At 49.7% G+C, this 20,022-nt stretch overlaps 3 protein-coding genes across 5 annotated transcripts; 1 reads left to right on the top strand and 2 right to left on the bottom strand.

The window, feature by feature from the left end:
• Positions 1 to 76: 76 nt before the first annotated feature.
• MAPDA (N6-Methyl-AMP deaminase) lies at positions 77 to 7,499 on the top strand. Its single transcript, XM_034409433.3, has 10 exons — positions 77 to 743; positions 1,776 to 1,906; positions 2,162 to 2,222; positions 2,507 to 2,594; positions 2,786 to 2,867; positions 3,412 to 3,538; positions 3,654 to 3,734; positions 4,522 to 4,660; positions 4,968 to 5,068; positions 5,906 to 7,499. The coding sequence occupies exons 1-10, from the start codon at positions 684 to 686 to the stop codon at positions 6,104 to 6,106; spliced, it is 1,071 nt and encodes a 356-aa protein (XP_034265324.2). The 5' UTR covers positions 77 to 683; the 3' UTR covers positions 6,107 to 7,499.
• Positions 7,456 to 11,113, bottom strand: LOC148112182 (uncharacterized). 3 transcript variants are annotated; one of them, XR_015729814.1, is made up of 5 exons: positions 11,008 to 11,094; positions 10,546 to 10,621; positions 9,267 to 9,338; positions 9,076 to 9,165; positions 7,456 to 7,594 (listed from the first exon to the last, which is right to left on the bottom strand). XR_015729814.1 is itself a non-coding variant. In XM_087878268.1 (5 exons), the coding sequence occupies exons 1-5, from the start codon at positions 11,106 to 11,108 to the stop codon at positions 7,563 to 7,565; spliced, it is 378 nt and encodes a 125-aa protein (XP_087734394.1). In that variant the 5' UTR covers positions 11,109 to 11,113; the 3' UTR covers positions 7,456 to 7,562. The 3 variants fall into 3 exon arrangements, 1 of the variants encoding a protein (XP_087734394.1); XR_015729813.1 differs by having other exon boundaries at positions 9,267 to 9,345; positions 11,001 to 11,077; XM_087878268.1 differs by having other exon boundaries at positions 9,267 to 9,345; positions 11,008 to 11,113.
• Positions 11,114 to 11,888: 775 nt separating this feature from the next.
• LARP6 (La ribonucleoprotein 6, translational regulator) lies at positions 11,889 to 19,195 on the bottom strand. Its single transcript, XM_034409434.3, has 3 exons — positions 18,947 to 19,195; positions 15,144 to 15,333; positions 11,889 to 14,214 (listed from the first exon to the last, which is right to left on the bottom strand). Exons 1-3 carry the CDS (start codon positions 19,099 to 19,101, stop codon positions 13,150 to 13,152), a joined length of 1,410 nt encoding a protein of 469 aa, XP_034265325.2. The 5' UTR covers positions 19,102 to 19,195; the 3' UTR covers positions 11,889 to 13,149.
• Between the last annotated feature and the right edge of the window lie 827 nt (positions 19,196 to 20,022).

Raw genomic sequence — 20,022 nt, 5'->3', positions numbered from 1 at the left:
AGAGAAAGGAAAAAGCCGCTTCTGGGCTGTTGGGCGTTCCTTTTTTTCTCTTAGTCCTCGGCGGTCGCTCTCGGTCGCCCCCGCGAGGGCCGGAGGGGGCATCGACGCGCTGAGTGGCTTGGCAGAAGGCGAATCCGCCGAGTCTGGGTGGCTGCGGTGGCGCAACAAGCCAACTTGGTTAATGCAACCTGGTTTGGGAGTTTTGTAACTTGTGCAAAAAATTCAACCTGGTTCCGAAGTTTTGCACCTTGGGCAAGAATTCAACCTGGTTTGGGTGTTCTGCCCCTTGTGCAATTGTTTGCATACGGTTCAATGCTTCCCAAAAGGGGGGTTTGCGGGGATTCCCTAAGTAGGCGAGGCGCATGGGTCGTGTGATCCCTGCAGCCTCAATCCCTTTGAGCCTTGCCTCGTTGCCCGTTGCTTGGGGGTGGGCGCCCCTGCAGCCTTCCCTTCACCCCCCCGCCCCACCCAGCGGCATTGCACGGCGGTCTCCTTCCTCCCCAGCCGGCTGGGAACGATGGGAGTTGCAATCCCACCCAGCTGCAGAGATGAGATAGTCTGCTGGCTGGGGAGGATGGGAAGCGGACTCTCCCCGGGGCGGCTGCTGCAGAAGCGGCACCCGAGCTCCGCCCGCGAGAGGCGGGCAGCGTCTCCGTCCCGCCCCGGGAAAGCAGCTGCGGGCGATGGCGGAGGCGGCTGCAGCCGGGCGGGCGCCCCGCTTCTTCCAGCGGCTGCCCAAAGTGGTGAGAAGCGGCCAGGCGCGGCTCCTGCTCGGTTGCATCCCCGGAGCAGAAGCTGCACTGGGCGTCGGAGCGCTTTTCCCCGCGGGTGGCGGGCCGGGGGTCTCCAGGGAAGGGGACGGAACTGGGGGAGACCCCAGCAGAGGCTCCCTCGCCCGGGCTGGGCTGGTCAGGGCAGCCAAGCCTCCAGCTGCTTTCAATGTGCGGGGAACCCAGTGGCCATCGGGAGGGTCCTGTGGCTGTGAATGTGTGAATGGTTAAGAGCCTCGCGGGTCCTTTTAAAGCCAACATCTATGCCCAAGAAGAAACTGAAGTTAGCCGGATCTTTGGCACCAGCTGTTTGCAGCTGTTTGCAGGGTTTTCAAGCTTGGCCCCCTGTAGAATGGCTGGGGGATTCTGGGTGTTTAAGTCCAGGTTAAAGCATGCTGGCTGAGGAATTCTGGGAGCTGAAGTCCCCTTTACAGAGGCCACGGTTGAAAAAGCAGCCTGCTAAAACATTTTTTTTTCAACCTTGGCAATTTTTTTAAGATGAATGGACCGCAACGCCCAGAATTCAGAATGCTGGCTGGGGAATTCTGGGAACTGAAGTCCATCCATGCATCTGAAAACGTGGCTGAGGAATTCTGGGAGGTGAAGTCCACCCACCTTAACAGCGGCCTCGGTTGAAAAGCCCTGTGCTAAAACAATTTTTCTCAACCATGGCAACTTTTAGATGAATGGACTTGTAACGCCCAGAATTCCCCAGCCAGCTATGCTGGCTGGGGGATTCTGGGAGTTGAAGTCCATACATCCAAAAGTTAACAAGTTTGAGAAACGCGGTGCTAGAAAATTCACTGGGATTTTTCACTAATTCTCCAGGAATCTTTCAGAGGTGGATGAAAAAAGACACTTTCTTCTGTCTCCCTTTCTGGGCACCTGAGTAGAATTAAATGCCTTTTTTTTAGGGAAAAGCTCAGCCCCCGGGGATTCGGAGGGGACAAATTCTCTTCCCAAGGTGCTTCCAAGGAGACGAATCCTTTCCTCTTTCCGTTTTAGGAGCTCCACGCCCACTTAAACGGCTCCATCAGTTCTGCCACCATGAAGAAGCTGATGGCGCAGAAGCCGCACCTTCGGATCGGAGAGGAAATGGTGGCGATTGACAAGGGGGCGAAAAGGACCCTGGAAGAGTGAGTCTGGCTTCGGGGGGGAGGGGGCACCTTGGAGAGCATATAGGTGGTCCTTGTCTCGCTTAACAACAGAAACATCTTGGGCTCAATTGTGGCCGTAAGTCGAAGATGGCTGTATATCAGTGTTTCTCAACCTTGGAAGCTTGAAGATGGGTGGACTTCAACTATGCTGGTTGCTGTATATTTACATTTTCCCAGCTTGTCCAAGTTGCTGTGGTTCTTACTAACACCATTCTTACATGCTGGTCCATGCAGATGTTTCCAGATGTTCCAGTTCATACACCAGATGACCAGCAGACCTGAAGATATATTAATGGTAAGTTATTTTGAACCCAGATCACAAGGACAGAACCAATGTAAAAAAATTTGGATTTCACGATTGGTGGAGGACTACCTGTATATTTCTATGCTTATTGGAGTGACTAGATCAGTGTTTTCTCAACCTTGCCAGCTTTAGCATCCATCTTAATGCTGCCAAGTTTGAGAAAAATATACCAATTGGATGTAGCTGAAGGTAAAACCTTTCTTAGCTTCGCCTCAACTCTGGTGTGGTAGGCTTCTTCAAATCCATCCCTGGCCTTTTTTTGTTTATTTTTTTAGGTAACCAAAGATGTTATTCGGGAATTTGCTACAGATGGAGTCAAATATCTTGAATTAAGGAGCACGCCCAGGGAGGAGAAAAGTTCAGGTAACTTTCCTTTTCCTGAAATGTCATCTCAGCAAAGTTGGGCTGGTTTTGAAGGAAACCATCTCCAGATGGTTGATGAGATGGCCTGGTAGCCCAATTATACCTCAAAACAAGCTGGCCGAGAAAAAAAATCTTGAATGTATTCCTTGTTTGCAGCTGGATAAATGATCTTTGTTTTCCCTCATTTGCAGGCATGACCATACGAACATACGTGGAAGCTGTCCTTGAGGGCATCAAGCAGTGTCAGGAAGAGGGATTGGATATAGATGTAAGGTATGTTAGGCTGTCCGTGATTCTGAGTTCTCAAGAATCCAGTTTCACATTGCAAAATTGCTTGTTTGGGGTGGTGAGTGAACCCAGGATGGGTTTTTTTCAGTGACTATGGCTAAATCATAGCTTACCACAGAGGTCTTCAAATTTGGCAGCTTTAAGACTTGTGGACTTCAACTCCCAGAATTCTCCAGCCAGCTATGCTCATATTCTGGGAGTTGAAGTCCACAAATCTTAAAGTTGCCAAGTTTGAAGACCTCTGGCTTACCACAGGATGCCAAGTTCTACCAGTTTGTAACACCAAATTCCCAGCAGAGACTGGATGGACCCCAAGCGAGAAATCTCCCTGTTTCTTTTCCAGCAGGGAAATCTTTGCATTGTTTTTCGTCTCCATTTAACTTTTCATCATCCATCCAAAATGCCCTTGAAGGCCCTAACCCTCTGAAATATTCAGAAATCATTTCAGTTTTTTAAGTTTAAAACTTCCCCGCTTCCTTGGTGCTATTCCTTGGCTTCCCTAGTTCCCAGGGAGTTTTATACATTCCAGGTTTCTCGTATCTGTGGACAGAAGCAAGGGGGCAGCTGCTGCCAAGGAAACCGTGAAGTTGGCAGGAGATTTTTTGCTCTCCACCGATGGTGTGGTCCTTGGTCTGGACCTCAGTGGAAATCCGAAAGTAAGCTTTCTCAGAAAGTAGACTCTTGAGCTATGGGTGGGTTTTTTTTTTTTAATGGGTGTGTCAGGTAATTATTTTATGGGACTGTATTTGCTATCATTTTTCTATCTTGAAGGTGGGACACGGCCAGGATTTCTTGGAGCCTCTTCTGGAAGCCAAGAAAGCTGGTTTGAAGCTGACGTTGCATCTTTCAGAGGTAACGCTTGGATGCTGGCTGAGCATTCTTCTGGGTTTGTGGCGAGAAGGCTCATTAAATGGGTTTGAGCTACTGGTTCGGGCGAAGTGGTAGTAAAAAAAAAATCTTTAAAAAGTAAAAAAAAAAGTTCCCACGATCGTGCAGCTGATCGTCTGAACTTTTTAAAAACTTTTTAAAGCATTTTTTTTCTACCAGTTTGGGTAATAGATAGTATAAAAAATGCTAAAAAAAAGTTTAAAAAAAAGGTTCCGACCATCAGCTGTGGTGTGGGATCATAGGAACTTTTTTTTTTACTTTTTAAATTATTTTTTTACTACCTATCGCCCAAACCGGTATTTTTGTATAAAGTGTGATAGTTTGTTTTTGAGCTCTCTGTGACTCTGTGAGGTTCCTGCTTGTTGTAGGGGCATTTTGTGTGAAGTCCAGCTGCTTTTGCCTTGTGTGTGAGTCAGTTGTGTAGTTTTTGTGTACAGTATGATAGTTGGTTTTCCTGGTCACATGACCACCAAGCCACGCCCACCAAGCCACGCCCACAGAACCGGTAGGGAAAAATTTTGAATTTCACCTCTGGTTTGAGCAGTGATCACCCTGGACTGGTCTCCCCGAGAAAGCTCTGCGCTTGATAGGATCACATATGTACGTGGAGAGAGATCACCAGGGCATCTTCTAGTTGATGGACTAGAAGTAGAAGATCTCGAAGAAGGCAAGGAGTAAGTCACACACTGCCTAGCACCGATGACGTTACCTAGCTGGGTCATGAAACCTCACAACACGTCTTTATTTCCAGATCCCAAATCAGGAGGACGAAACCCGGCTGCTTCTGGGTCTTTGCCCCGACCGAATCGGACACGGGACGTTTCTTCAAACATCAGAATTGGCCACACAGGATCTGGTGGACCTCGTGAGGCGAAACAGGATACCTCTAGGCAAGGAAGGACTTGGGACCGAAGCTGGGCGATGAGTGGTGGGTTGGCTGGGGATGATGGAACTGGAATCCACCACTTGTACTGGGCAGTCTGATGTTCTGTGTTAAGAAAAGCACTATTAGGAATGAGTAGGTGGGCCCTTTTAAGTTTGAAACGCTGGCGTGCTAGCTGGGGAATTCTGGGAGCTGAGGTCCATCCCTCTGAAAACTGCTAAAGTTGAGCAGCAATGAACTAAACTAGCTTTGATGTTTTACCCCACCAGTTTTTGTGAGTTGGCTTCATACTATTCCTGTTTGCCCCCCCCCAGAACTCTGCCTGACGTCCAACCTGAAAGCCGAGACGGTGCCCTCCAAGGCTCAACACCATTTTGGATTCTGGTACCGCCTGGGTCATCCCGTGGTCCTCTGTGTAAGGGGCTTTGGATTCTCCTGGGGACAAAGCAGGGCCTTCTTTCTAAATGCTAGGGGCCCCGCATGGCTGTCTAAATTCATCCAGTCCTTTAAAAAAAAAAGCCAGAAGTTTGCTTGAAGGCTCCTTGGCGCTCTCTGAGCCTGGTTGCTCTCTTGCAGAAGTTTCATGGCCCAAATTAGGTAATATTATCAGGGCTAGTGAAGACAAGCATTGACTAACTCTGGCGATGTTACTTATTTTGGGTCGTGAAATGTCTACAGGAAAACAACCAAGCTCTAAAGACCCCACAGTTCTCCTCCTCCTCCTCCTCCTCCTCTCTGCAAACCCGTTTCCCTTCTAGCATTGATATTGTTACCTGGTTGGGTAATGAAACGACTGCAGGACAATCATCAAGCTCAGAGAGCACTAAGGCCCCCACAATCCTCCTCCTTCGTATCACAAACCTCACTCCCTTCTGGCACTGATGATGTTCCCCAGCTGGGTGGGGAAACGTCTACAAGAAAACCACCAAACTCAGAGAGCACCAAGGAGCCCACAGTCATTGTCCTCCTCCTGCTCTCCTTCTCTTTACCTCCCCTCCTCTTCTTCTCCTCCCCCACTCCTCCTCCCCCTTTTCTCCACACTCCCTCCCAGCACTGATGATGTTCCCCAGTTGGGTCGTGAAATGGCTGCAAGGAAAACCCCCAAGCTCAGGGAGCACCAAGGACCCCTCGTGTCCACCCTGAGCTTACCTGGAGCCTCCTCCTTTAGACGTTGGCTTTGCTAAGCCACCTTTTCTGAAACCCCAAAGCAGGAAGGAGCCTCTTGCTTCTCGTGGTTTTGTCTCCTTCCCAGACGGACGATAAAGGCGTTTTTGCCACTGAGTTGTCCAGGGAGTACCAGCTGGTGGCCGAGACCTTCCAGTTATCCGACGAGCAAATCTGGGCGCTCTCCTCCGAGGCCATTGACCACGTCTTTGCCTGCGGCCACACGAAGTCGAAGCTGAAGGAGCGATGGCGGACGCTGAAGTCGGTCCTGCTAGAGGAACTTCATTGAAGAGCACCAAGACGCCCGTTGTAGGATTCGTGGAGGGTTGGCTGGGTGAGTTTTTGGTTGGCTTTGTCAGTTGGATCTACACGGAGGGTCCTCAACTTACAACCGTCCCTTCAGGAACTGTTCAAAGTTACAACGGCACCGGAAATGGACAGGCGGTCCTCTAGTTACGGCCACAATTGTGCCCAAAGTTTAGGTTGCTAAGTGAGACATTGGTGGACTTTTGTCTCCTTTTACGACTTTCCTTGCCATGGCTGTTCAGCGAATCATTGCCATTGTTAAGTTAGCCCCACATCTGTTAAGCAATTAGGGCAGTGATGGCTAAGCTTTTTCTCGTTGTGTGCCGGCACCCATAATGCAATGCGGTGTCCGTCAGTCCCCACGCATGTGCGCCCGACTCCCCCAATCCCACGTTTTTGGCCTAGCAAGCCTCCCTGCAGCCTCCTGGGCCCAGAAACGGGCTGGGGGAGGCGGGCCACACCCCCCCAAGCCCCGTTTTGGGCCTAGCAGGCCTTCCTGCAGCTAGCAGTTTGCCAAGAGCCTGAATTTTGATCCTGTGACTGTGGGGAGGCTGCGTCGGTCGTTAAGTGTGAAAAAAGGACATGTTGCTTTTTTCAGTCCCATTGAAACTTGGAACAGTCCCTAAATGAACTGTTGTTAAGTCGAGGACTATTCGTACCTAAGACTGTTCCTCATTCTTACGACCGTCGTAGCATTGCCCACGGTCGTGTGATCAAAATTTGGGTGCTTGGCTCAAATATCAGCTCGGTTTCGTCTCTGATTCTCTGGGGCAAAGAGGAGCTGTTGGACGCTTGGTAGCTCTCTTAAACCTTAAGACAAGGGTGTGTGTGTGTATCTTTTTGCAGTACTAAGAAAGACTACAATATCCATAAAATGAGAATTTAACCCATTCCTCCTCCCCCAAGAAGCTTGATCCCACTTCCATGCTTCATATCCGAGCAGCCTCTGGATTCTGAAGGGAAGATGGAGAGACAGATCCTTAACGGTCCCCAACTCTAAAAATTCTGCTGGGCCTGGAGTTTTATCATTTTTTCTGTCTTTTTATCATTTCTGCTAGCTCCCATATTGTTACTTTTCCATTTAATACAATTTTTTAAAAGTTTTCTGGGACGTTTTATGATACAGAAAATAAATCTAGGGGGGGGAAAATAACACAATATATGGAATTAAACGGTCCCCAATTCGGAATATTTCCTCCCCCTCCCTTTAAAAGTTGGGGTTTTCCTCCAACACCTTCCAGATTTTGCCTCCCCCCCCCTCAATCCCCCTGCTGCCCCCTCCGAAGTTTTCAAAGAGAAAAGCTGGCCTCCATTTAGCCCGGCCTGCTGGGGTCACCTGGGAACTGGCAAATTTAATAAAAGTCTCCAAAGGTTTACAGGAGATTCCGGTGGATTTTCTTTCTTTCTTTTTTTCTTTCCTTCCTTCCTTCCCTCGCTTTTCAGGAAGTCCAGAGCCAGAGGCGGTCGCACACTGCAAAGGGCCAAAGAGAATGATAACAGGCAAGGGCCAAGAAGCTAGAATCGGTAGAAAATAGGGGTAGTCCTTGAGTTATGACCATAATTGAGGCCGGAACTTTTGCTGCTAAGCAATGCGATCCTTAAGTGAGCCGTTATATCAACCGTACCCAATTTTATAAGCTTTTTCCCCCCTGGTTGTTAAGTGAATCACTTGGTCACTAAATGAAACCGGCTTCTTCCCCCATTTTGACTCTGCTTCTCTCAGCCCCCTGGGAAGGTCACAAAGGAGGATCACATGCAACTCTTGTAAATTGCATACAAGCGTTCGAATTGCAATCGTGGGACGGGTGCTGCGACGGTCATAAGTGCGAGGACCAGTCATAAGTCCCTTTTTTAAAGCACTGCTGTGATTTTGGACAGTCGCTAAATGTAGAGTCATAAGATGAGGACTACCTGTATCCCCAAATGTCGGGATTCCTACAAAACAAGACGGTGTTTCCTAACAGCGACAGAATATGATGATGATGATTCAGTGGTGAAATCCAAATTTTCTTACTACCGGTTCTGTGGGCGTGACTTGGTGGGCGTGGTGTGGCTTGGTGGCTGTGGCAGGGGAAGAATACTGCAAAATCCCCATTCCCACGCCACTTGGAGGCCAGCCAGAGGTGATATTTGCCAGTTCTCTGAACTGCTCAAAATTTCCGCTACCGGTTCTTCAGAACCGGTTGCAACCAGCTGGATTTCACCCCTGTGATGATTATCATATTGATGACTCTGAACAGTACGAGATAAGGCTGCTCTGCACCTTAATTATTATTTTTTTTGGGGGGGGGAAGGGGATATAACAAAAATGTGTCCAATTGGGTAGGTGGGAAGTAGGTTGATTCACCCAAAGCTGAGGCTAAACCAGAGCTGCCTTTGTGGATGCCTAATCATGGTTCGGTGAATCCTGGCTATACTTTGCAAGCTGTCTTTGAGCAGGGTGGTCATCCTAAGCCTAAACTTTGGCAGAAACAAGAAAAGCAAGGCATACATTCATCAGTTAATACAAAAAGAGAAAGATGAGAAAAAACAACTGGATTTTTACCTGGTGCGCAGCCATAAAATAAATTCAGTTTGGGTTCACACCTCAAACGAAGCTGGCTATGGTGGTTTAGAGCAGGGCTCTCCAAACGTGGCAACTTGAAGACTTGTGGACTTCGGCTCCCAGAATTCCTCAGTCAGCATGGCCGGCTCAGGAATTCTGGGAGTTAAAAGTCCACAAGTCTTAAAGCTGGCTGAGGGATTCTGGGAGTCGAAGTCCACAAGTCTTACAGTTACCAAGTTTGGAGAGAGCCCTGGCTTAGAGCCTAGCCATGACTGGGGCCTTCTCACCAAGCTGTAGTGAAGCCAGGGTTTAGCAGAAGGTGTCTTCCCACCCATGAGTGATGAAGAACCTGCCTGAAGGACCCTCAACAGATGGGAGACACAGAGAAAGAAGCCGCCATCACTGACCGAATGGTTTCCCAGCCGCTCTCCAAGGATTGATGGAGTTGATCACTTTGACGTAATTAATCCACTTTTGTTCCCAGGCAGGGCCAGGTCCTGAAAGGGAGAATCCCAAATTTTTTCTATGGATCCATCTAGGTAGTCCTCGACTTACAACCATAATGGATCTGGCATTAACCTCCCACTGTGGTTTTTACCTGTCTCCTGAGTCCTATCAATGATCATTGCTCCCCGTTGTTTGATCGCTTCTCTCATGTACCCGTGGTGGTCTACAATCTCGAGGAGAAGAAAATAAATTAACTCCCTTGTGTTGGAGGAAGGGCCATTTTTAAGAGTTGCTTAAATAAGAGAAACAGGCACCGAAGTGGATAGTTTTGGTGCTTCCTCATTGAATAATCCTGGTGGGACAGCCCAAGCTTTGAAGAAGTCCTTCAAAGATTCTTCTGCTTCTGTTTTAAATCCATCCACCCATCATGAGATGAGGTGGGGTAAAGCATTAAAGGTAAAGGTTCCCCTTGCACATATGTGCTAGTCATTCCTGACTCTAGGGGGTGGTGCTCATCTCCATTTCAAAGCCGAAGAGCCAGCGCTGTCGGAAGACGTCTCTGTGGTCATGTGGCCGGCATGACTCAACGCCAAAGGCCCACGGAACGCTGTTCCCTTCCCACCAAAGGTGGTCCCTATTTTTCTACTTGCATTTTTTACCTGCTTTCGAGCTGCTAGGTTGGCAGAAGCTGGGACAAGTAACGGAGCTCACCCCGTTACGCGGCACTAGGGATTCGAACCGCTGAACTGCCAACCTTTTGATCGACAAGCTCAGCGTCTTAGCTGTTGAGCCACGGTGTCCCTTGGTAAAGCATTACCTTGTAACAATACTGGGTTCATGTTTGGATCCTCCATACCAGAACCAGGTCAAATAAAATGACGTCTCAGAGCCATGGTTAGTTACAATGTGGTGCAAAACATGGGCTGTTGAAGATCATTCTACGTCCAAACTTCTGCTCAAGGCAGAACCCTTGCAGCTACAACATCCTAGAAAGAGAGCCTCTCTCTACTTCCGCAGAGGCAGCCTTGTTCTCCAACTCAATCGTGTTTGGTTTCTAATGCAGTGTTTCTCAACCTTTGCCTCTTGGGACACGTGTGGACATCAACACATCTTGAAGTCATGGCTGGTTGGGGAATTCTGGAAGTTGACGTCCACCCATCTTCAAGTGGCCAAGGTTGAGAAACACCGATCTAATATTTAGGCCAATATAGTTGAATCTTCCCAGTGTTGTCAAGTCATCTAGACTTCGAACAATCTTCTCCAATCTGGAGCTTCAGAGGTGTCCATCTCCCATCACTCTTAACCAACGTGAGTTGAGAATTCTGGGAGTTGAGATCCGAGGGATCTAGAGTTGAGGAAGACTGCTCGGCTGCTTCTACAGGTTCACGAAATCAACCCCCCCCCAAAGGAGGTGGAAAGGCCAGACTTACAGGACTGGGAAAATAGAGATACGGAGGTCTATCACCGTAGTAGTCAGGAGCAATGGCGTAAGGAGGAACAAGTGGTCTACAAGAAACAAAACGACAAAACCCCAAAGGTCCATGACATATTAAACTCCCTTTCTTTTTCACCAAAATCAATAAATACGGACAGTCCTACCAACTCAAAAATCTAACATGAAATCCCAATCGTGATTCCACCCAGCCCACCCAAAGGCTGAATTTGCCAAGATATGAAACCAGGCAAATTTCAGGTTTCATATTTTGGCAAATTAAGCCATTTTCTGCGTTCCCACAACACGTGGAATCATCAGCGAGCTCAACACATTCGCTGGACGTCGGCAGGGATCTCCAACTGTGGCAGCGTTTAAGACTTGTCGGCTTCAACTCCCAGAATTCCCCAGCCAGCCATGCAATAAGCCCCCCCACCCCCCAACAGACGCAACTCTTAACCTGTAGCAGCAGTAAGCCATCTTGTATCCAAACCGGCCCTTGGCCGGCCCTATATTTGAATTGGGATGCTGTGTGGATGTGTAAGTGTATGTCCACCCCATTGCTAAGAGCAGTGATCTCACAATGGAATGTACCTAGAGCTGCCTAACCATTGTGGCATGAGATATTTACCATCATAGGCTGGGGGGGGGGGGGGGGTATATCTCTACTAAAGCACACATTTCTTAAATCTAAATGATTGAAGAAACCTGAATTTTACCATTTTCCATGGGGTGTTTCCCTTTCCTTTCCTTCCTTTTTCCTTTCCCTTCCCTTCTCTTCCCTTTGTTTTCATTCTCCTTTCCTTTCCTGTTTTCCTTCCTTTCCCTTCCCTTCCTTTCCCTTTGTTTTCATTCCCTTCCTTTCCTTTTCCTTTCCTTTCTTCTCTTGTTTTCATTCTTCTTTCCTTTCTGTTTTCATTCCTTTCCCTTCCCTTCCCTTCCCTTTGTTTTCATTCATTTCCCTTTCTTTCCTTTCCCTTCCCTTTCATTCCCTTCCTTTCCTTTCCTCTCTCTTCCATTTGTTTTCATTCTCCTTTCCTTTGTTTTCATTCCTTTCCCTTCCCTTCCCTTTGTTTTCATTCCCCTCCGCTCCCTGTTTTCATTCTTCCTTCCTTTCCCTTTCTCCTCTCCTCCTTCCCTCCCTCAGGCTCACGTGGAAGATGACTCTCCTGTAATAAAACCATTCACCAGGTGTGGATTCGGGGGGTTTCCCCCCAACCCTGGCCAACTTTCCCTGCTCATTTGGTCTCTTTTTAAAGAAAGCTAACCCCAATCATCACGGACCCCTCAACTCCACTACCAGAATATGTGACACTTCAGTCCATCCAAATTGAGAGATTGTTTGAAGCGCAGGTGTTATTTATTTCATGCCACCCGAAATGCCCTCCCTGCCTGGGTTTTGGACTCGGGTCTTCCCGACACAAGACAAAACGCCCAGAACGTCACAATCTCCCCAAACATAACGGAGGAGAACAAGAGCGAAGGACGTCAACCATCGCTGGTGGAACAAAGCCAACTCGGCTGACTGCCCTGGCTAAATATATTTGCACAAAGACGTTTTTCAAAACAGACATTGATAAAATAAAAGCTTAAAAGGCTTGTCGACGGCTGGCGTTAAAAATAGCAGTAATAATTCAACTTTTAAAGGGCAGACAGGAGGCTTCGGACAACACCTGTGACGCAACGGAGATACAAAAGCTTTTGTTGAAAAATAAAAGGACGGTTCTTGTGCCAAAGGCTTTGAGGATATATAGGTAGTCCTCATCTTACGACTGAAAATGGGACCGGAACTTCTGTTGCTAAGCAATGCAGTTATTAAGTGAGTCATCATGTTGAACATGCATGACTATGATCTTTGTCATTGTCATTAAGCGAATCACATGGTCATTACGTGCATCTGGCTTCCCCCATGACTTGGCTTGTCGGAAGCCCCCAGGAAAGGTCCCCAGGGACCCCCGGGGTGCCACAAGTGCTCAAATCTCAATTATGTGACCGTGGGACGCTGAAACAGTTGTAACTGTGAGGACTGCTCGTAAGTCATTTTTTTTCTGCACCGTCATAACTCCGAACGGTCGCTAAATGAACGGCCGTAAGTTAAGGACTGCATGTATCCTGCATGCAATGAGTTCATCGATGGGAGACGATGCGACGTGTCCACACTGAATGAAAACAGAACTTAATAAAGGAGAATATTCGTAGCTCAGGGCTGAAATGAGGGTCTCCTTGGTGCTCTCTGAGCTTGGTGGTTCTCTTGAAGACGTTTCATGACCCAACTAGGTAATGCCATCAGTACTAGAAGGGAGAGGAGGAGGAGGAGGAAGGAGAGGAAGAAGGAGAAGGAGAAGAGAAGGAGAAGAGGAGGAGGAGAAGAAGGAGGAGGAAGAAGAAGAAAAAGGAGAAGAAGAAGGAGAAGAGAAAGAGGAGGAGAAGAGGAGGAGGAGGAGAAGAGAAGAAGGAGGAGGAGGAAGACTATGGGATCTTTAGTGCTCTCTGAGCTTGGTGGTTTTCTTGCAGACGTTTCATGACCCAACTAGGGAACATCATCAGAGCTACCGCAGCAGCCAAACTTAAGAGAGCACCAAGGATCGCTCCAAAACAGAGTTTATGCATTCTTGGCAACGTTGCTCCGTTCGTGACTGTTATGAAAGCCCTTCGTTCCATCCGGCCCCCTGGGCAAACGCAAGATGCCGACGCGCAGTCCAGCAGGGGCGGCTCTTTTGACGCTGGGCTCCGGGCTCCCCACAGGGGTCTTCTCCCGGGCCAGAGTCCGAGCTTGCCGGCGGCGTTGAACCCAGGGGCTGCTTGAAGGAGTGATGCTACTGTCCGAAGAGTAATCCGCTGACCGTTTGGACCCAGTCTCGGGACTGGTGCTGAGAAAGGTTCTTCCGTCCTCTGCCAACGGAGACATCCTGGACGTTTTGCGCAGGGAGGAAGGGCTGTTCCAGGGACTCGACCTCGGAGACACGTTTGGGCTCAGGTGATGGTTCGGGTAGGCCGAAGGACTCAGTCTGTTGGAGGAGCTGCTTCTCCTCGGCATGGGAGACGCCGGGTCGCTCTCTGGATCCGAGGAGCTGTTGGCCGACAAGTCTTCGCCTACGTCTTGAAGCTCCTCAACTCTCCTGTTCATCGAACGGCTCTTGGCCGGATCCTTGGCGGAGCTTTTCTCCTGGTTCTTCTCCTTCAGGACTTTCTTCTTTGGAGGCTTCGTCCCAATGAGGATGACCTTCATGGCGGCTTTGTCCGTGATGCAGAACGACTCGTGGGCTTTGACGGCCGCTTCCACTTCTTCGAACTCAACGATGGCGCATTCTTGAGTTCCCACCGGGCTGTAACGGCCACTGAACTTCTTGATATCCTGCGGAAGGTCCCTCCCGGGTTTGAGAATCCGGACGGACAAGATGACCCCGAACTGGATGAAGGCCTTGAGGAGATGCTCCATGACCTTCTCCCGGACTTCTCCGTTCTCCTGTCCTTCATCCAAAGGGTGTCGCTCTTGAGTTGGGGAGATGTCGTAGACCAGAAGCATTCGACTGGGGAGGTTTTCGCTCGGGAACACGGGAACTGGGGCGCTTCGGCGAACTTTGCGGCCATCTTCGTTCATCTCAAGAAGGTCGGAATATTTGAGAGCGTAAGCTGTGGTTCTCCAGTCCCGAGTCAGCTGTTTGATCTGGTAAGAAAGAGGAGAATATCTGAGCAAAAGCCAGAATCATCCACGGATGCCATGGATGGGCATCAAAAAGGAACAGAAGGCTGCAAAGAGAATCAACCAGTTAATTACAGGTAGTCCTCGACTTACGACCACATTTGAGCCCAAAATTTTGGTTGCTAAGCAAGGCAGTTGTTAATTTTGCCCCATTTTACGATCTTCCCTGCCTCAGTTGTTAAATGAACCGCTCCCCTTGTTAAGTCACTTAACGGTTGTTAAGTGAATCTGGCATCCCCCGTTGACTTTGCTGATCAGAAGGTCTCAGAAGGGGATCACGTGATCCCAGGACACTCCCAACAGTCATAAATATAAATCAGCTGCCAAGCGTCCAGAGCTTTGATCATGTGACTTTGGGGATGCTGCCAATGGTTGTGTGAAAAACAGTCTCGTCACTTTTTTCACTACTGTCATAACTTCGAATGGTTGCTAAACGAACGCTGTAAATCGAGGATTACCTGTATGACTTAAATTAACCTGTAAAATCCAGTGGCATGTCAACCTTTATTTCATAAAGTTGGCATAATAACAGGAGCATCTTGGTCTCCTGGACCTTAATTTTCAATAAATATATTTTGGGGTTTTTTTGTCAACCCCCGGGAAATCAGGAGAATTCAGGCAGTTCAAATGAATACAAAGATGTATTGCAAGCTTAAGAGGTCTACAAGAATCTGGCCAACTAACAGTCAAGGGAAATGAGTGGGAGATAAGAAAGGCATTCAAGGTGTGCTGGACTTGGATCTCTTGTGGGCACGCAAGGACTCATGACTGATGAAACATTTGACCCCTCCCTCCTGCTCAGCCTGGTCATCTCCTACAGTCCCTTTCTCTCCAAACCATGGGCCGCAGAGCTGCTGATCAGGCCATTTCTCTCCCCCCCCCCCAGTGCTTGCCTTTTTGAACGAGGTCAGCAACTTCACACTGATGTACCCCATCTTGTTCCGCCGGATGTGCTTCAGGAGGAAAGCGTCTTTTTCAAGGTTGTCATCGGAGAAATAATATTCTACCTGAGCCACCAGCTTCAGGATCAGGTCGCGCTCGGGGGGCTTCCAAGCAGGGGACGAATCATCCCCGTCATTCTCACTGGGGAGAAAGAGAGAAAAAAAAAAGAGGATGAGGATTGCCCAGGAAAGGAACAAGTAATAAACAAATCTGACCCACCTTCTCCGTAACCACTCTAGAAAAGCTTGCATAAAATGGACTGGTAAAATAAATAAAAACGCATGTGTGGCTTTCCTTTCCAAGAATCTGTTCCTTTGCACATTCCTCCAACGTTGCTCAACGTGCTCGGGGGGTGGGTGGGGGGGAGGGGGTTTAGGCATGAAAAGAGTCTGCACAATTCAGTTGGGCTTCCAGCCGTGAGCAGGAAAACAAATATGTATATATATTTTTAATCCAAATAATCTTCGTTCTAAGTCTCTGGGCATCCCGAGCTCCCAAATATTTTGGAACAATCGCTGTATTTTGCAATGAACAGTTCATCTTAAAAAAAAAATTAAAAAATAACAGTGTGCCTAATGTGTGGGAAGCTTGCAAAGGAACATTTTGATCTGGGAAGGGAAGGGAATTAAAAGAAATAAACAACTATTGAGACCCCTCCCGATTGGGAGGATAACAGGTAATCCTCAGTTTACAACCTTCTGAGCAGCAAAGTCCATAGGGAAGCCCGATTCACTTAACAGCCGTGTTCATTTAACAACGGTGGCAAGAAAGGTCATACTATGAGGCAAAAACCTCACTTAACAATGGTCTCGCTTAGCAGTGGAAATGTTGGAGTCGACTCTCATCGTAAGTCGAGAACTACTTGTACGGTGGTTATAATAATAATCCACACCCATGCTGGCTGGGGGTTATGGCTCTTGTAGTCCAAGCAATGTCTCTGGAGGCTAACTGGTCAGCATCCGTTACTACTCCTCCAAGGTCAGAGAAGTTAGTTACCGTATTTTTCAGAGTATAAGACCCACCTTTTACCCCCCCGAAAAAGAGGGTGAAAATCTGGGTGTGTCTTATACTCCAAATGTAGCCCCGCCCAGCTTCTCAAAGGGAGCTTTCAGAGGCTGAAAAAAACATCAGAAACGAAGCTTAAGAAAAAAAGCCCCCAAACAGAGCTTCAGAGGCTTTTTTTCTGAAGCTCTGTTTCGGAGGCTTTCATCGGCAGAAAAAGAAGTTTTTTCTGAAATGGAGTTTCAGAAGTTTCAGAGGCAGGAAAAAAAAAAAAGCAAGGCACAGAGCTCACAACCAACAAACCTGTTGCTAAAATTCACCTCTGGGAACAGCTGATTGGGGGTATTCCGGGAGGCTGGTCCACCCACCAATCAGCTTTTTTCTTATTTTCCTCCCCAAAAACTAAGTTGCGTTTTATACTCTGAAAAATATGGGTACTTCTCATACTTGACTCAACTCCCAGAATCTCCCAGCCCTTAAATTATCCAAGAATGAGAAACGCTGGCTGGGGAGTTTGGGAGTGGGGGGAACCCACCAGGTTCGGCTTAAAGAAGGGAAATGTCCATCTCCCCCTCCCCAGAATAAAATTCCAGAGCAGCAGCTGACTCAGACAAACAGTTGTTGAGCTGGGGAAGCTTTGCCGAGAACCAGATGTGGGGCAGGGCAGCTGTGCTCCTCCCCAGCATCAGATTACAGAGGTTCTTTTGCAGCTGAAGCGCCTCCTGCCCGCCCCAGTGCCAAGTCAGCAGGAGAGCCCCTTCCCGGCATGGCTTCCCCCACGCCCTAGGACTAGGGGTGGGTGGGAACGGGACCCTCCTTCCCGGCTGCCTGCCCAGCATCTGGCCCAGGAGGGAGAGAGGAGGGGGCCAGAATGCTTCTTGCAACATCCGGCCGTCTTTGCAACAGGCGAGCAATGCTGCTCTCCTCCCCGGCCCAGCCTTGGCACAGGGTGCCCACGTGGGCTTTGCTTGGGGATATGAGAGGGGGGAGGAAAGGCGGCCCACCCTGGCCCCTTCTTCCTCCATCCCTGCTGTGCTCAGGCGGAAAAAATACTCTCCTTTCCCAGCTTTTAAACAAGGAAGAGATACTAAAATGACAAAAAACAGAGGATTTTTCCAGCAGGATTGCAGGCAGATAAATCGGCTGTAATGCAAATCTTTTCTCCACCTTGCAAAGTGGGGGTGAAGAATCAGCCAGCTCTTCCTTGGGTTTGTTTTTTTTCCTGACAACGACATGGAGATGCTCAGCACCCCATTTTCCCTGGCCATCCCTCACCCCCTGGAGAAAATACCCCCCCCCCACACACACATATCCTAGAAATGGCTGGGCTGGAAACAAAGGTGCCAAGACAGACATCCATCTGCCTGGAGGGGCCTGTTGGTTTCCTAAGAGCAGGGAAGCACCGGTGTTTTCAGTCCAGACCCCATCTGGTCCAGCCATTGCTTCCCAAGACAGACAGACAGACAGACAAATAAATAGATTAGATGATATATAGATACTGGGATTGGTTGGTTGGATGGATGGATAGAAAGATAGATCGATAGATCGATTGATCAATAGATAGATAGATAAGAAGATATATAGATACTGGGATGGATGGATGGATGGATGGATGAATAGATCGATAGATTGATCGATCAATAGATAGATAAGATATATAGATACTGGGATGGATGGATGGATGGATAGATAGATAGATAGATAAGATGATATATAGATACAGAGAGAGGGGGGAGGGAGGGAGAGAGGGATGGATGGATGGATGGATGATGCCAAGATTTGTATGAAGTCATTCTTTCCGAAGCCTTTGTAACTTTGGCCACTAAATGAACCAGGGGCTACCTCTATCTCACAGCCAGGTTCAGGTGCAGAGCTTACACACTTCTCCATGTAGCCTGCTGAGCTACCATGGGGCACAGGATGGGGGTCCTTTTTTTTTCTTTTTTAAAAAAAATGTACCCTCCCTCTGATTCCTTGGTGGTCTCTCTTCCAAACACTGATCCAGTTTGACCCAATCCAGCGTTTCAAAATCTGCTAGGATGAAGCTGGAGGTACCAGCAGCTGGGAAGCCTTCGCCAAGCTTCCTTCACAGTATGGGGGGAAAGGTGGTTTGACAACAAACAAACAAACTAGGTTAATCCAACTTCGTTGGGGCTCTTGCTCCAGACCAGGCAGGGACCCCTGGCTAAGGCAGCCCCCTCTGATGGAGATCTCCCCCGCAGAGCTGGAAAAAACCCCCAGACTCAGTCAGTGCCAGGAGGGGCTCCAAAACGGGTCAGAGAGGGGACCACAAGGTGAGGAAAGCCCCCCCCCAAGCTTTTTATTGGCGGGAGGTCCCTTGGGACTTTCTCCAGCAAACCCCGTCAGGAGAGAGCAGGGTCCTGCCCAGCCTGGCAAACTCAGGACGACCCTCGTCTCGCAGCCCTCGGGCATCAAAGCAGCCCCCTCCCCACGGATGCCTCATGCACCCCGTTTTTCCTCCTGGCAGCCCCGCAGCCCATGCGCGACCTTCGCTTTCAGGGCTGCAGCTTCTCCCCACTTTTCAGTGTCTCCCCCTCCTCCTTTTTTGCAGTAGGGGGGCTCTTGGGGGGGGGAATCTCCCCTTATTCCAAGGCTGCCCTGGCGGAGCAAGAGGGGATCCCCGCCTCCCAGGACTTCCCCCTCCCCGCCGGGCATCCCCGGGGGCAAAAGGAGAGCAAGGCGCTAGTCCCTGGGGTCGCCGCCCTCTCCGTGCAAAAGCTTCGCCCCTTACCTGGATTTGCCCCCTCCAAAACCGCCGCAGCCCCGGCCGGAATCGTCTTCGCTGCAGCTGCCGCCGCCCGGCGGGCTCGGCCACCGCGGCTCGTCGTCCTCCGCTTCGGCCACCCGGATCTGCACCGGTGCCGCCGCCGCCGCCGCCTCCGCCATCCTCCTCCAGCCCGGCTCTGCGCAGCGGCTCGCCCGTCGACCGACCGGGCGGCGCCTCCAGCCAGCCAACCTCCGCCGCGCTCCGCCTCCGATGCTGGGCAGGGCTGGGGGCGGCCGGGCAGGCGGGGAACCCCCCCCCCCCCCCCGCTCTCCCCAGTGCACGTGGGAACGCCTCCGCCCAGCCCGCCCGTTGCAAGGAGGGCAGGTCGGCTCCGCTTTGCGCTTCCCGCAGCCAGCCTCGCCTAGCAGGTGGTGGGGACGCCAGCCTCGCAGAAGGCCGAACCCGTGGCCGATCCCGCTTGGACTCTCATGGCTTGGCGTGAACCCGTGCCTAGCGTTCCTTGGGAATTGGAGCTGGCACACGGGGAAATTCGGCTTTGCGCCTCTGATAGAAAGTTCCTACAGAGAGTGGTAAGGACAGCCGAGAAGATGATATCCCGTTATTCAGGATACTGCTTATTTACAGACTAACAGAGTTGGAAGGGACCTTGCAGGTCATCTAGTCCAACCCCCCCTCCCCCCAAACACCGTTTCTGACCAATGGCAGTCCGGTCTCTTCTTGAAAGCCTCCAGGGATGAAGCTCCCACAACTTCCAAAGGCAACTTCTGTTCCATGGGTTGATGGTTCTCACTGTCAGGAAATTCCTCCTCATTTCTAGGTTGAATCTCTCCTTGATCCCAGGATATCTGTCGGACGGACCATCTGCAACCAGCAACAGATCCCCATCGCCCTGTGCGTTCTCATAGGGAGGGCCCACTCAGGGTGCCGTGGGTTAGACAATGTCGGCTGGCGACCCCCAGAGGTAGAGCTTTCTCTGTGGGCGCACCCACCCTTTGGAATCAACTCCCCTGGGGGCTCTGGTTGGCCCCTGACCTTCGCACTTTCCGCCATGAACTAAAAACATGGCTGTTTAAATTGCC

This window comes from Pantherophis guttatus, chromosome 13, assembly GCF_059756535.1.
Source record: "Pantherophis guttatus breed Tessera chromosome 13, ASM5975653v1, whole genome shotgun sequence".
In the NCBI taxonomy this organism is placed as follows: Eukaryota; Metazoa; Chordata; class Lepidosauria; order Squamata; family Colubridae; genus Pantherophis; species Pantherophis guttatus.
The sequence above is the reverse complement of the archived record's forward strand: the minus strand, read 5'-3'. Positions and strand labels throughout refer to the sequence as shown.